This window comes from Nycticebus coucang, chromosome 19 (genome assembly GCF_027406575.1).
Source record: "Nycticebus coucang isolate mNycCou1 chromosome 19, mNycCou1.pri, whole genome shotgun sequence".
Classification (NCBI taxonomy): domain Eukaryota; kingdom Metazoa; phylum Chordata; class Mammalia; order Primates; family Lorisidae; genus Nycticebus; species Nycticebus coucang.
In genome coordinates, this window is record NC_069798.1 from 50,310,681 (window position 1) to 50,325,632 (window position 14,952).

The 14,952-nt window shown below is 40.1% G+C and overlaps 2 protein-coding genes across 2 annotated transcripts in view; one reads left to right on the forward strand and one right to left on the reverse strand.

Annotated features, from left to right (window-relative positions):
* Window positions 1-1,113: 1,113 nt before the first annotated feature.
* Window positions 1,114-1,925, forward strand: LOC128571714 (spindle and kinetochore-associated protein 2-like). Its single transcript, XM_053571349.1, has 2 exons — window positions 1,114-1,223; window positions 1,616-1,925. Exons 1-2 carry the CDS (start codon window positions 1,114-1,116, stop codon window positions 1,923-1,925), a joined length of 420 nt encoding a protein of 139 aa, XP_053427324.1.
* A 12,407-nt stretch (window positions 1,926-14,332) lies between these two features.
* The window catches only part of MBD2 (methyl-CpG binding domain protein 2), a 66,074-nt gene continuing 65,454 nt past the window's right edge, over window positions 14,333-14,952 (reverse strand). Inside the window, exon 7 of the mRNA XM_053571495.1 lies at window positions 14,333-14,807. The gene's annotated coding sequence lies outside the window, so the exon portion shown is untranslated. The remainder of the gene's footprint in view (window positions 14,808-14,952) is intronic.

Genomic DNA, 14,952 nt, shown 5'->3' on the forward strand with positions numbered 1-14,952 from the left:
TTACAGCCAAATAGTACTCTGTGGTATACAATACAGCACATTTTGTTAACCCACTCGTGAATTGATAGGCACTTATGTTGATTCTACATCTTTGGAATTGTGAATTGTGCTGCAATTTTGTTTAATGGTTAAAAAGAGCAATTGCCTTATTATGTGTATTTGATAAAATAACTTCTTTCCCTTGGGTAGATGTCCAATTGCTGAATCAGATGGTAGGGGCACTTTTGGTTCTTTGAGGGATCTTCGTATTCTTTTCCATAGTGATAGTACTAATTTGCAGTCCTAACAGTGTAAAGTGTTCCTTTTTTCTCTACATCCACATCAACGTCTGTTGGTTTTGAACGTTTTAATAAAAGGCCTTCTAACAGAAGTAAGGTAATATTTCATTGTGGGATTGTTTGTTTGTTTTGGTTTGGTTTTTTTTTTTGAGACAGAGTCTCTGTAGGTTGCCCTCACAGTAGAGTGCTGTGGCGTCACAGCTCACAGCAACCTCCAACTCTTGGGCTTAAGCAATTCTCTTGCCTTTAGCCTCCCAAGTAGCTGGGTCTACAGGCGCCCACCACAATGCCCAGCTATTTTTTATTGCAGTTATCATTGTTGTTTTTTTTTATTTATTTTTTTATTAAATCATAGCTGTGTACATTAGTATGATCACGGGGCACCATACACTTGGTTCATAGACCGTTTGACACATTTTCATGAAAATGTGTCATTGTTGTTTTTTGAGCAGGCCCAGGCTGGGTTCGAACCTGCCAGCCTCAGTGTATGCGGCTGCTACCGTAACCACTGTACTACAGGCGCCAAGCCTCTCATTGTGGTTTTAATTTGCATTTTCTTGATGATTAGTAATGCTGAGCCTTTTTTCATATGTTCATTGACCTTTTGTCTATCTTTTGCCACTTTTGAAAAGTTTCTGTTCATATCCTTTGCTCACTTTTTAATGTTTTTTTTTTTTTTTCTTGCTGATTTGCTTGAGTCCTTTGTAGATTCTGGATATTAGCCCTTTATAAGATACATAGCTGGAGAGTGACAACTGTCCAATAGAGACCCTCAGTGCTAGTACAGCTAGTGGCTTAAGCGGCACCACGGTCTAAAGAATGTCAAGTATTCAACATGGAGGCTAAGATCGATAAGCTGGAACTGATGTTCCAGAAAACTGACTCTGATCTGGATTACATTCAGTACAGGCTGGAATATGAAATCAAAACTAATCATCCTGAATAGTATTCCATGGTATACATATACCACAGCTTGTTAATCCATTCCTGGGTTGGTGGGCATTTAGGCTGTTTCCACATTTTGGTGATTGTAAATTGAGCTGCAATAAACAGTCTAGTACATGTGTCCTTACGTTAAAAGGATTTTTTTCCTTCTGGGTAGATGCCCAGTAATGGGATTGCAGGATCAAATGGGAGGTCTAGCTTGAGTGCTTTGAGGTTTCTCCATACTTCCTTTCAGAGGGGTGGGGCCTTGGTGTGTGCCACACCTTCTGGAGGCAAGACATGATTGCAAGAGGGACTTTACCTAACAAATGCAATCAATGTAACCTGGCTTATTGTACCCTCAATGAATCCCCAACAATAAAAAAAAAAAAAGACTAATCATCCTGATTCAGCAGGCGAGAAAAGTCCAGTTACACGTCAAAGGAAATGTTAGCGATAAAGTCTTGTTATCAAAATTTGTACGCACACTTCAAACCAGTTGCTGTTGAGCAGAAAGAGACTAAGAGCCGCATTTGTGCTACTGTGAGTAAGACTCTGAACATGATACGACTACAAAAGCAAACAGACCTGCAGCTGTCGCCACTGACTGAGCAAGAGAAAAATGCAGCAGAGCAATTAAAATCTCACATGCCAGACTTAGGAAGAAATGGACTTCCAAAAGGGAACTCTAATAGAGAAGAGATCAATTCCAGAAAAACTTAGGAAGATGTCTTTAAGGGTTGATGACGAGGGGTAGGGGCTGGTGAAGGAGAAGGAGGTTTGGCTTGAAGGACTGGATCGTGCTGCCTTTCATATGAGAGAAGAGTATAAGAATTAGGGCAGATATATAAATAAAGTTCAGCCAAAAGGATGAAATTGGAATAAAGGGATTTAATTACACATACACACACACAGTCTTGTAATTTTAAAAAAGGAAGTCCCTTACTGCTATTTTGCTTTATCTGTTTTCCTTTTGTGTGGTTGGGATACCATGTTCTGATCTATCATAAAAGAATTTCAGTCAGTCAATATGTGAATGAGTGTGCTTTCGAAATTAAAGGATAGACAAAATTAAAAAAAAAAGATATATAGCTAGAGAATATTTTCTCCCATTCTGTACATTGTCTATTTGCTCTGTTGATTGTTTCCTTGGCTGTACAGCAAAATCTTTTTAGTTTAATCCAATCCCATTTATTTATTTTTGTTGTTCTGATTGCCATTGGAGTCTTAAATTATTTGCCTAGGCCTCTATCTGGAAGAGTTTTTTGTACATTTTCCTCTAGAATTCTTATGATCTCATGGCTTATGTTTAAGTATTTTATCCATTTTGAATTCAGTTTTGTGAGGTTCCATATCTTTGCTATTATGAATAGTGATGCAATAAATGTGAAAGTATCCCTTTGATACACAGATTTCTCTTCCTTTGGATAAATATCCAGTAGTGGGATTACTGGTCTCTGCAAATGGCACCACACTCACCTTTTTGCATTCTATTGGGTTCCTACAGCAACCGATCTCTGGGTGTTTGACCAGCATTTGGTTGGAACACTGCCCACACCTCTGCGAACAGTCTCTTCACTGAGTCCCATCATTGGGTAACTTTTAGTTAATCCCTTTGAGGATGGCATCAACCTCCTGCCAGACCCTGACAACTATGCTAGGATGTGTGTTGTGTTTGGAGAGTATTTTGTATTGTCATGATTGTATCTGGCAGAATCCTGAGCATATATTTTGGTAAATGAATGCAGCTCTCTAAAGCAAAATACAGAATGGTTAAAAAGAGCAATTGCCTCATATGTGTATTTGAGTTATACTGAATTTGGAACTTCATTATATATAAGATATGAAGTTACTCTTTTATTTGATCCTCTCAACAATAAACCGATCTTTTAAGATATGCTATTGAGGGGTTTTGTTTTGTTTTGATTTGATTTGCGGGGCCCAGGCTGGAGTGCAAGTAGTGTAGTCATAGCTCACTGTAGACTCCATCTCCTAGCCTCAAGCAAGCCTGCCACCTCAGCTTCCTGAAGTGCTAAGATTACAGGTGTGAGCCACCACGCCCAGCCCAAGTTTTGATTTTAAAGCAGAATGAGTAATGTCCTTCAACTGGTTAAAAAAAAATGGATAAAAAAAATCCGCAGCAATAAAAAAAATTTGTTTATGATACATGAATTGTTCTCCATGCATTATGGTTAGTAAAGGAGCCAAGCCCATAATGCTACATACTGCTTGATCCTTTATATAACATTCTGGAAAAGATAAAACTATAGGAACAGAGAACAGATTCCTGGTTGACAACAGGTAAGGATAAGGAAGAAGTTGGTGTAGGCCAGGTAAAGTGGCTCACACCTATAGCCTTAGCACTCTGGAGGGTGAGGTAGGGGGATTGATTGAGCCCAGGAGTTCAAGACCAGCCTGAGCAAGATCAACACCCTGTCCCTACTAAAAAAATAGGAAAATTATCCAGCTGTTATGGTGGGTGCCTGTAGCCCCAGCTACTCAGGAGGCTAAGGCAAGAGGATCACTTGAGTCCAGGAGTTTGAGGCTGCTGTGAGCTAGACTAATGCCATGGCACCCAGACCAGGGGGTGAGAGTCTGTCTTGGGGAAAAAAAAAAAAAAAGGAAGAGGTTTACTACAAAGGAGTATTTCAGGAGAGAATTTTTGGAGATGAAAAACAGGTCTGTACAATAATCATGGTAGAATATGACTCTTGTCATTCATCAACACTCAAAGAATTGCACCTCAAAAAAAGACTAAATTTGAATATATATAATTAAAAAATAAATTGGTAATTTTTTTTTTTTTTAATAGAGTGGTTAGTAGCCCTGCAGGCATCCAGGAGCACTTTAAAATTCTCTACCTCCGCCCTCCCCCTTCATATCTGGAGATTGACATTTACTTGAAAGACAAAACAAAATGCTCAAACATCTTCATATAGCCTTAAATTTTTTTTTTCCTTCAAGCCAGGGTTTTGGCACTGTTGACATTTATAAGGGTTGTCCTGTGCACTGGAGGCTTCTCTGCAGCCGCCCTAGCCTCTATTCCCCGAAGGTCAGTAGCAAACTACATTTTTATCTGCCTATTTTGTGAACCAAAAATGTTTTACCATTGCCATATGATAAGGGGGATGTAAAAATTGCCCTAGATTGAAAATCACTGCTTTAGACTAACTTTTAAAATTATTTTATAGGGTGTACTTTTAGGGAGAGTTCAGAAGGTTTTCTAGGGTAATTTGGATGGATGGAGACTAAGAAAAAGAGAGAGCCGGAGATTTTTTTTTTTTCACTTTCTGTGCTGACTTTACAACCTCAGGACTCTGTACATATGATTCTATTGTAGAAATAATATATGTCAAGGCTTTTTTTTCTACCCTGTAGCTTCACTGAATTGGTTTATCCTTTTTATTAGAGTCATAGGATTAGAACCCAGATAGTTCGAATATGATACAGGTAAAAGGATGGATAACAAGGTCTAAAAATGCTAAATTCAAGATAGGAAAGATGTATGGCTTTATAATTGCTGTGATAATTAAGTATTATTGCTGAAGTTTAATGGAGATTATTGCTGCTTCTTTCCAGGAGGTAAAGTGTGTGCAAGATTACTCAGTCTATGTTCTTGTTGTTATTCTTAAACCATTTATTTGCTCCAGATTAAGAAAAAAGAAACCAATTATGTCTTAATTACCTCATATAATTCGTGGAGCAAGAGCAATGGAGAGATGCTCCTGCTTATTTTATAGGATGCCTGCAGTATCCCTGCACAGGAAAAGAAAAGTTGAAAAATAGAGCTTTAGTGGAATGTCACTAAATGCTAATTGCTCTTAAAGTATGCTCACTCCAGAATATCTAAATATTAATTTGATTATTAAAGGATCTTTGCTGAGGGCCCTAGTAGTCACCAAGTTAAGTATCTGCTATAAAAATTCTTATCACAAAGCGTGTGGAGTAAAGAATTTAGCCTTGCCCACAGAGAGTACTTGCCCTTGCCCTAAGCTTCTGAGGGATATTCCAGGTCATATCTGATAAGAATGTCTTTTGGGGGAGGAGAAACATGGTCACACTGAATTTTTGGGTGGGGTCAATCACATCCAAAAGTGTGTAGGAGCATCAGGCATGGCCGCTACAGAAACCATGATCTTACCATGGGAGTTTTGAGCAATGGGCTCAGTCAACCAGCAGACTGAGTTCAATCACATGAGAAATCGACCAATTGACTGTGCCTACAAGGGAAGTCCCAGTAAAAGTCTCTGGTCATCAAAGCTCAGATGAGCTGTCCTGGTTGGCGATATCCCAGGCATATTACACATAAGTGCTGGGAGGTTAGTATGTCCTTATTCCACAGGAAGAGGAGTGTGGTGCCTTCAAGATTGGAACCCTTCTAGATACCCTGTGTGCCTATTTAGCTCACATGAACTTATATTCTTTTTCTCTGTAATGAACTATGAATATAATAATTTTTAGTGAGTTCTGTAAGTCCTTCTAGGACATTATCAAATCCGAGGGAGCCAGCGCTCTCTTTGGACAAGGCTAATCTTGCCCCTAAACTGGAAGTCAGTGTCATACATGAGGGTGGTTGGAGGTCAGACACAGAAGAGGACTGTGCTCTCAAACTTTGCAGTTAGCTAACGCCAGGTAATAAATTGATGAACTCATCCCCAAATTCATTCTCTTTAAAAGTCATTCACATCCTTAAACCCTAATTAAGATGAGAGACTTTTGAAGAATAAGCAATGCATAGTCATATAGAACGCCTTGAGCAGAGTCCTGCTGCCAAGAAAGGGCAGACTAGAGGGAGAAATGCCTTCAACGAGATGTTAGGGAAGAAACATGAGGCTCTTGGCTTAAAGGAAACACAGGATCTGGACTGACTGTGAGAAAAAGAAACTAATTCTACAAAGGAAGCAGTAAAAATGAAAGCACAAAGGTAGGGGAAAGCTGACACAAAAGAATAGTAGGCAGTTAGAAACAGGAGGTTGAAGCGGGGATTGTGGTTGATCCACCCCAACAGCCACATCACCCCCTGTGAGCACGCTGAGCCATCTGGGGTAATTCCAGCCCCATTTCTCAGAGGCTGGTTTAGGGACAGGCATGCTAACCAATTCTAGCCAATGAGGTACAAGAGAAACTGTTTGGGGCCTTCTAAAAAGCAGGCATAGGAAAAATAAAATCTATCTTCTCCCTCTGGCCATTGTTGTAACACTCTGGAAGCGTCCCCTCCATCCATCCTGCTACTTAGGATGAAGCCAATCTGTGCAGGAGAGGACCTGGCTGGAGGCTGCACAGAGGCAAAGCTAGAGCCCCCAGGAGGTGTGTACTAAGGGTCTGTCTTAGCCTAGGACTGCATTTAGATGCATTTAATATACATTTCTCTATTGCTTAAATCATTTGAGTCTGATTTTTAGTTACTTATAGTAACAGTGTTGGCAGGCAGAATATCCATACCCCAATTCCTAGAAACTATAATTATGGAGGTTATGTGGCCAAAAGTGACTTTACATACGCAGTTAAGGCTCTGGACCTGAAAATAGAAAGAGTAACGTGGATCACGTAGGTGAGTTCAATCTAATCAAATGAGCTCTTAACAGCAGAGAACTTTCAGCTGGGCCTGGTGCCCATGCTTATAAACGTAGGAATCAGGGAGGCCATGACAGTTCAAAACCAACCTGAGCAAGATTGAGATCACCCTCCCCATCTCTATTAAAAATAGAAAAATTGGTTGGATGTTGTGGTGGGTGCCTGAGTCCCAGCTACTCAGGAGGCTGAGGCAGGAGGATCCTTTGAGCCCAGGAGTTTGAGGTTACTGTGAGCTAGGCTGATACCACAGCACTCTAGCCTGGACAACAGAGTAAGACACTGTCTCAAAAAAATGAAAACAGAGCAGAGAACTTTCTCTGACTGGAGTCAAAGACATCAGCCAGAAGGCAAGAAGGGGAGGTCAGACTGACAAGAAGTATGATGAAGGGGACAATGAGCTGGGGGATGTGGGCAGCTTCTAGAAGTTTAGAATGAGCAAATCCCAGCCATCAGCCAGCAAGAAAACATGGACCTCCGTCCCACAACTTCATATATCTGAATTCTATGGTACCCTGTAGACCAGGACCAGAATGTCACTCAAGGACTTCAGAGCTGGTCCAAAAGGATGAAAGTCCACTGGAAATGTGACCTAGAACATCAGATGGTCTAAAGAGCATATGAGAAAGATCTGGTGGCAATATGCAAAATGCATGGAGGCTGGAAAACCAGAAATAGGGAGAACAGCTAGAAATCACTGTAAAAACCCAGGCACAGGGTGGCAAAAGTCTGCACGTGAGTAGTAATACAAGAAACCATGACAATGAGAAAGGAACTGGACAGGGCTTCCAGTGACTAATTGAGTATTAATATTCGAAGTTGAGCCTGAAGTTTGGGTATGTATCAGTTAGCATTAGCTTAAAAAATGTTTTTTCTTTTAAATTAAGAACAGGTGTTATGTGAAACTTAGTAAATGTAGAATATAAATGTCTTAACACAATAACTAAGAAAATGCCAGGAAGGCTATGTTAACCAGTGTAATCAAAATATGTCAAATGGTCTATAAAATCAGTGTATGGTGCCCCATGATCGCATTAATGTACACAGCTATGATTTAATAATTAAAAAAAAGAACAGGTGTTCATGTACTGTTTATTTAACATGGAAGAAGTATTTTGGAAATGAGTCCAAAATTTTAACAACATCACTGAGAACAGGAGCTCCTGCTGGCCCGCCAATTCACCATCCTTATGGAATTAGCTTTCTGTCCTCAGGTTCAAGGTCACACAACAGCTGCTACAGACCCAAGCATCAGGTCTTCACTGGGGGCATAAGGCTGACTGGAGTACGTCTGTGAGTGGCTATTGAGTTTGCCAGCTTTCTGTGTCTGCCACATGTCAGATGGTTAAATTAAAAAAAAAAAAAAAAAAAAAGGACAATATAAGAGGTTGAGTTTGGGATATTTCTTTTTTTTTTTTTTTTGAGTTTGGGATATTTCAATAAACAAGAAAGTACTAAGTAGATATGTTTGTGAGAGTATAAATTCCTTCATATTTTCATTTATTTCTTCCCTAAATCTCGTCTGAGAGAGCTTATCAGCGAGAAATTTCCCCCAGGAGTGTGGATTTTCTCCATTCTTTATCTCTCACTCAAATTTCCTCTTGCCTATCTACCAAACTTTAAGAATATGGCATTAGGGCCTATGGGATTTCATTTAAAAGAAAAAATTCAGGACAAACATTGTGACAATTCCCTGAATGAATTTAAGGTTCCAGGAAAGTTGAATGTGTTTTTGACCCACTGAGTAATAACACATCCTCACCCCCAACCCCAGGGCTAAGTGTTTTCAGTGTTAAGTGACTAATTCATCCCCTTCTCACAGCAGCTTCTGACAAAAGCCACAACAGTTTTTAAAATAACAGTCATAGCTGGAAGGTTATAGTTTTCTCATTTGTAGCATTTCATTAAACTAAGTGACTCTGCATTTGGGGAGAGACAAAGGAGAGGAAGAAAAATATTTAAAACAAGGCATTCATTCCCATCATAAATAGCACATTCTCCCATTTTGCTGTTTGTATCTTTCCCTCCCAATTTCTACGTTTCTTTTTCACACAACTTGTTACTGTTAAGTCTAAGGTCTTTGTAGAAATCATGCTGTGTCCAACAAGCATATTCTTGCTTATGATAACCGCCCTCAACATACACACACAATTAACGACTCACTTTGGTTCTCTCTCGGGCCAAGGACATGTTCAAATATTGTTTATTTAACAAACAGCCCAGAAGGAAGTATTTTTGCAATTAGTCCAAGAATTTAATAACATCATTGATTGGAGTATCCAATAAAAAATTGAGTCAACTCCTCAAAAGGCATATTCCAATCCCTAAAAACATACCAAGATTTTCTTTCTTTTTTTTTCTTTTTAAGGGAAGAGGTTACTACCATTTGTGAAATATATTACCATACGCAGGGCACAATGTTAGGTACTTTGTTAGCATTAATTCATTAAATCATCACGGAAAATCAGTTTGAGTCTACCCAAGTATCTCTCCCCCAAAAAAAGAAAAAAAGGAAAAATCAAGTTATAGATGACACATGTGCCAGCCAGCCAGCCTTGTAAGTGGAGTGAAATCACTAGACTGGCCCTCGATGGCTCATTCTTCTCTCGTATATACATCATATTGAAAATTTTATAGAAGCTATGAATACTATCCCAGGAGAAAGTCATATAGCCACAAAATTTTGCCTACAAAATTTTGATTTCACTCTAGGAGTGTATGGACCCCAGATGAGGAGTCTTGTACTGGAGCAGTGGTCTCGAAATTCTTTTAATAATAAACCCTTTCAAAAACAAAAACACATATCCCAAACTGATGGATATTTATATACAAATTATACACATGTACTACTCTACGAATACATTAGTTGTTTAAGGAAATATTAAAAAATTAAAGCCATGAAGGAGATAAGGACTAATATTGAAAGGTCGAAATATCTCCCCACCCTGGTGAGGGACTTTACACATGCATGCACCCCACTTGGAATACTCTTCCTCCATGGTCAGTCTTCCCAGTGCACCAAATTCAAAGGCAAAAAGCTGAAAGTACTACAACAGAAAAAAACAAAAAAATGCTAACCCTCAGATAAAAATAATTCCCTACAGTCTGTGATTAAGAAACTGTACACAGGGTGGCACCTGTGGGCAGGGCGCCAGCCCCATATACCAAGGGTGGTGGGTTTGAACCTAGCCCCAGCTAGCTAAAACGACAATGAGAATTGCAACAAAAAATAGCTGGGTGTTGTGGCAGGCGTCTGTAGTCCCAGCTACTGGGGAGGCTGAGGCAAGAGAATCACTTAAGTCCCAAGAGTTGGAGGCTGCTGTGAGCTGTGACACCACGGTAGTCTACCAAAGGCGACAAAGCAAGACTCTGTCTAAAAAGAAAAAAGAAACTGTACACATTAAAAAATTAAAGACCCCTCATGAAGAATTCTCAGAAGAGTTTACACAAAAAGACTGGGTTTCCTATGAAGACTCGCCTGCCTTATCTGTGAAGCTTGCATCCCACAGGCATACTGTACTTTGCTGGTTTTTTGTCACAGAAAGGAAGCTTAAGACCTAAATGGAAAATAGCATCAGAAGACGGTATGGCATTCTAGAAGCAAATCCCTACCCTCAAGTTCCCCTCTCTGCACCTTAGTAGCTTGGGTAAGTCACTGAAGCTGTCTGGGTCTTAGAGTCCTTCACTCTCAAAGGAGGATAAGCAGAAGGATATCTACATATTAAGGCTTATATATAAAGTTCAAAGATGACATTAATGGAGGTGAAAGTGCTCTGTAAATTATAAAATGCTTTATAAATGAGAGGAAAGAAAACCTTTTTGTCCTGCCAAGGGGGAAAAAAAGGCAAATAATAGAAAAAGTAACCATTATTATGTAAAATTTGCATGTGACCTTATAAAGGAAGTCAGCATGCTAATTAAAATTGTGAATTCTACTGAGCTCTGTGGAGACCTGCAGATTGACAGCCTACTGCCCCAAGTCCCAACCCTACAGTGCTCCTAGCTAATTGTGCTATGACTGACTGATGAGCTCTGCCTCACTGGTCTGTGGACTTTGCAAAGGCGAGTGAAGTATATTTTGTATGAGGGTCAGCTCTGCATCCCAGAAGTGAAGGTGTTTAGGGAGAGGGAGCCATGGCAGCCCAGGTGGAGAGCAGGAGGCTGCGGCCTCAGGAGGCCTCGGGCAGTGTGCCCCGGACTCTGTGGCAAACCCTTCCAGCCCTTTCTGTCCCCTTACACATGCTGACAGAACTGAGCAAATGGTGGTGATGAAGGTAGTTCACCAGATAAGCTTTGGGGCCCTGCACTCCAGGCTAACGTCCCTTGTGTCCAGAAAACTTAGGCCAGAAAAGTCCTTCATGGATTAAGTCATTGAAGATGACTTACACAAACATGTTTAAAGCTTCAAAATTTATTGCTGTACATTTCCTCATAGAATTTACTATGGAAATACTAATAGTGCAAATATTTATTTTGGGACTTCATAGCATTTGAGAGATCACAAAGCTTTTGATACCTTTTGCAATAATTTATGAAGATCTATATTATTCAACTTATTTTAAAAACTCAAACAAGTAATCTTTTATGCAAAGAGATTATACAATGCTGTCTAGATCACTTCTCTAGAACAAAAACAACAACAAAAACACCCTGGAACCCACCAGGGGCATTCCCTTCCTTGATAATACATACAGCTTCCAACACGTTTCCAACTGCATGACTTTTTGTTCACTCACAAATTCATTTGACAAATATTTAATGACAAGCTATTATGTGCTAGGCACTGTGCTAGGCTCTGGGAACATTAGGATGAAAAGACACAATCTCTGCTTTCACGGTGCTTACAGTCTAATAGAAAATGGACATGCAAAACAATTCACAATACAATACGATAAAGTGCTTCCACGGAGGTATTTACAAAGTGCAGTGGGAACTGGAAGGGGACAAAGATCATCTGCCTGGACGAATCAAAGACGGCTTCACAGAGGAGGTAGCCATTGAGCTGAGACTTCACCAGTGATTAGGAATTTGCCCGGAGACAGGCAGGCCAAGCTTGTTTCAGGCAAAGGGACAATCAGGTACAAAGACAATGGAGGCCTCAGGGCTGCTGCAAAGGAGCAAGTAATGCGATTTTCTTGAGCCGAAGGTGCCATGAGGGTAGCGGCAGGATGAAGCTACACAAATGAACAGCCGTCAGGTCAGGAAGAGCCTTTGACTATCCTTCTATTTACTCAAACATATGACTGAGTGTGTACTTCGCCAGGCACCAGATCAGTGCTGGAGCTGTAACAGGGAATGAGACAGACCCATCCTGGCTCTCATGGAGCTTACATTCTAGCAGAGAGATAGACCAAAAGTCAACAAATAAATAAAATACAGATTTAGAAAATATCTACAAAGGAAATGAACAGGATGCCGAGGAGAAAAAATAAAGTGTTACGGAGGTAAGGAGGAGTTAGGGCTGTCAGAAGTGACAGGAAGCTGGCACCTGCAGGGACAGTGACACCAGTGTGCTCTCACGGGAGCACCCACTGCACATAGGCACTGTGCTACGAAGGTCAGACAGGGTATCTCACGGATTCTCACAACAGCTCTATGAGGTAGGTATTATGATTTCTATTTCACTGAGGAGGGACAGGCTTAAAGAGAATACGTAACCTGACAAGTCACACAAATGGCAAAAGCGGGATTCAGACATAGGTTCTCCTAACTTCAAAGTACTTGCTCTTAAAAATTACTCTCAATTGTATACAAAGATAAGTGAGGGATTCTGAATGGGGGAATTACACGGTCACATTTTTCTGATGACTGTATGTGGGGGAATAAAGAGGGAAGGAGAGAGAGAGGGATGGGCAAGGGAGAGAACAGCGGGCAGATGAACCACAGAGAAAGCCATGAGCGCACAGGGGTGAGGAAAGGAGGGCTGCACAGAGGTAGGGTCACCGGGATGGACAGAGATGTACTTGTAGAAGTGGGGGGTAATCATTCTGTCAGGACTGGTGGGGAGTCGGAAGCAAGGGGGGAAAGAACATATAGCTTTGGGATCACTCCAGTGCTCCCCCCTTGGGCGACTGGGGAAGATGGTTTGCCTTTACCAGCATTAGGGATTGCAGGACGGTGGTAGGTTTGGGGGGGATAAGACAAGAATTTTGGACATGTCCTGTGGGTATACTGGGAACACCCTGGACTTACAGGCTGGTCCCCAGTGGACACATGTAATGGCTTTCATACCTGGGTTTCCACCTGAGCAAAGTATCTAAGAAAAAAAATCCAAGTTTTGTGCACATTCTTTTTGCTTTTACGAAGCTGTTTATAAAAGTACATATAGCGTAGTTGGATTGCTCTGTAAAAAAAAGATATGATAACCGAGGTAAAGTTACCCTAATCCTGATAGCAATGAAGAAGCAGGGACTCAGGAAAGGAGAAGAAAAGCCTTTGGACATCCATTCTAATAGCCATACTAGCTCTTAAAAATAAATCAATGTGAACTCCCAGTCTGATGGGCCCAGAGCAGGCACCTTCTTCTAGTCACTCACCCAGAGTCTCCAAGTTTCACTGCTCAACCAGCAGGGTTACTCAGGGAAATTGGTGGCCCTGGGCCCAGGAATCAAAGTTGAATGTAAATCAGGAATTTCAAAAAGCATTCATGTAGTTTGGCCTAAAGGTCCAGAAAACACAGCAGCCCAGACGGAGCCAGTGCTGTGACTATCCCCTCTTTTTTCTCTTCCTTGGGAGTTGACAGGGAATTGGAGGTAGTGGTAATAAAATATAGAAGTGACGCTGATGTGGGATTGATCAGGTCTAATTTTAAAAGAACTCAAGAGTTACGAAGTAAATAAATCCTGCCTCTAGAATGACTTATTTTTGCAGTATTTCAGAATTTGCTTTGATTTGTTTATAACCACTCCCTGCCTTTCTTGGAATCAGAGTAATTTAAGTATTTAACATTTACTTAATAATGTAATTCCAGTTTTAGTCATTAAATATCAAGAAATGTAAATGGTAATGAAAGTTATGTTCATGAGTTTGAACAGAAAAAAAAAAAATGTCAATACGTTGGAGGCCAGGTACTGATTAGGAAACGATTACAAGCAGGTTCATTAAGTACCTCTCCCTAAAAGATGCGTACCACTGTGGCCAAGAGGCTGGCCTGAACCTATTAGCTTCACAAGCTGGTGGATACTGGAACGTACCAGACAATCTCAAAAAAGAAAAAGGGAAAAAAGGACCCCTGGTAATAACTGAGGGGTACTCATGTACCTAATTCATACCCAAGGGGAGGAAAAGCTTTATTCTTATAGAACTATCAAAAGTATTAGTCACACAAGCAAGGGGAAAAAAATTACACATGCTAGATGACAACTTAGAAATTCTGGTCAAAGCACAATTCTCAGCATGTCCAGAGGCAACAGTTTATACTTGCTTATGTATGAACTATTTTCCACCATCTCCATTTCCAACCTAAGGCCAGGGATCAAAGTTGAGTGCGTATCAGGAATGCTAACGAAGGGCTCTTTATTGTGTGTGTTCTTTAACAGAAAGAATTCCAATCCGTCTGGGAATATAATCATTTATTTGTCTTTACAGTGATGATGGAAGAATGTACAGGTGTCCTCTTTCAATAAAGTATAAAAATCTCTTTATATACAGTGAAGTCACAATAATCTTTAATTGGGAAATTTATTTGGTACTCCTGATCTGTCATATTAAAATGGTGGGGGAAACAAATATCTCCTGTAAGTGCTACATTTCCAGTAAATTGCACCTGGCATCAAAAGCTTGGCTTTAACTTAAGGGTCCAGCGTGGTATTACAAAAGACTAATTTTAAGTCCTAGGACTCAAAATAAACATCATTTTTTTTGAATAATAGATATATACATCAAAAATACATCTAAAAAGGCATTGGTTAGTGCTGTTAAAAAGCTCCATGTGCTCGGGTACATTTTTTTTTTTTTCTTACAGGCAAAAACCAGTGGAAACGTTTTTGTTCAATTTCTAGGAATTTTCTCTTGGGGAAAGTCGTCAAAAGTTACCTATAAGGAAAAAAGGAAAAACTTTAGTAACTGAATGATTTCTCAGCAAAACCCAAAAAAGTAATTAGCAGCTGAAATTCACTTAGAACCATGTTTTTATAGCCTTGATTAGCATTAGTTACAGCACTTCAAAAATTGAAAGTGC

Excerpts from the sequence above, each read along its gene's own strand:
- LOC128571714 (XM_053571349.1), top strand. The coding sequence starts at position 1,114 with ATGGAGGCTAAGATCGATAAGCTGGAACTGATGTTCCAGAAAACTGAC. Across the intron at positions 1,224-1,615 it reads AAAACTAATCATCCTGAATA|CAGGCGAGAAAAGTCCAGTT; the intron begins GTATTCCATGGT and ends ATCCTGATTCAG.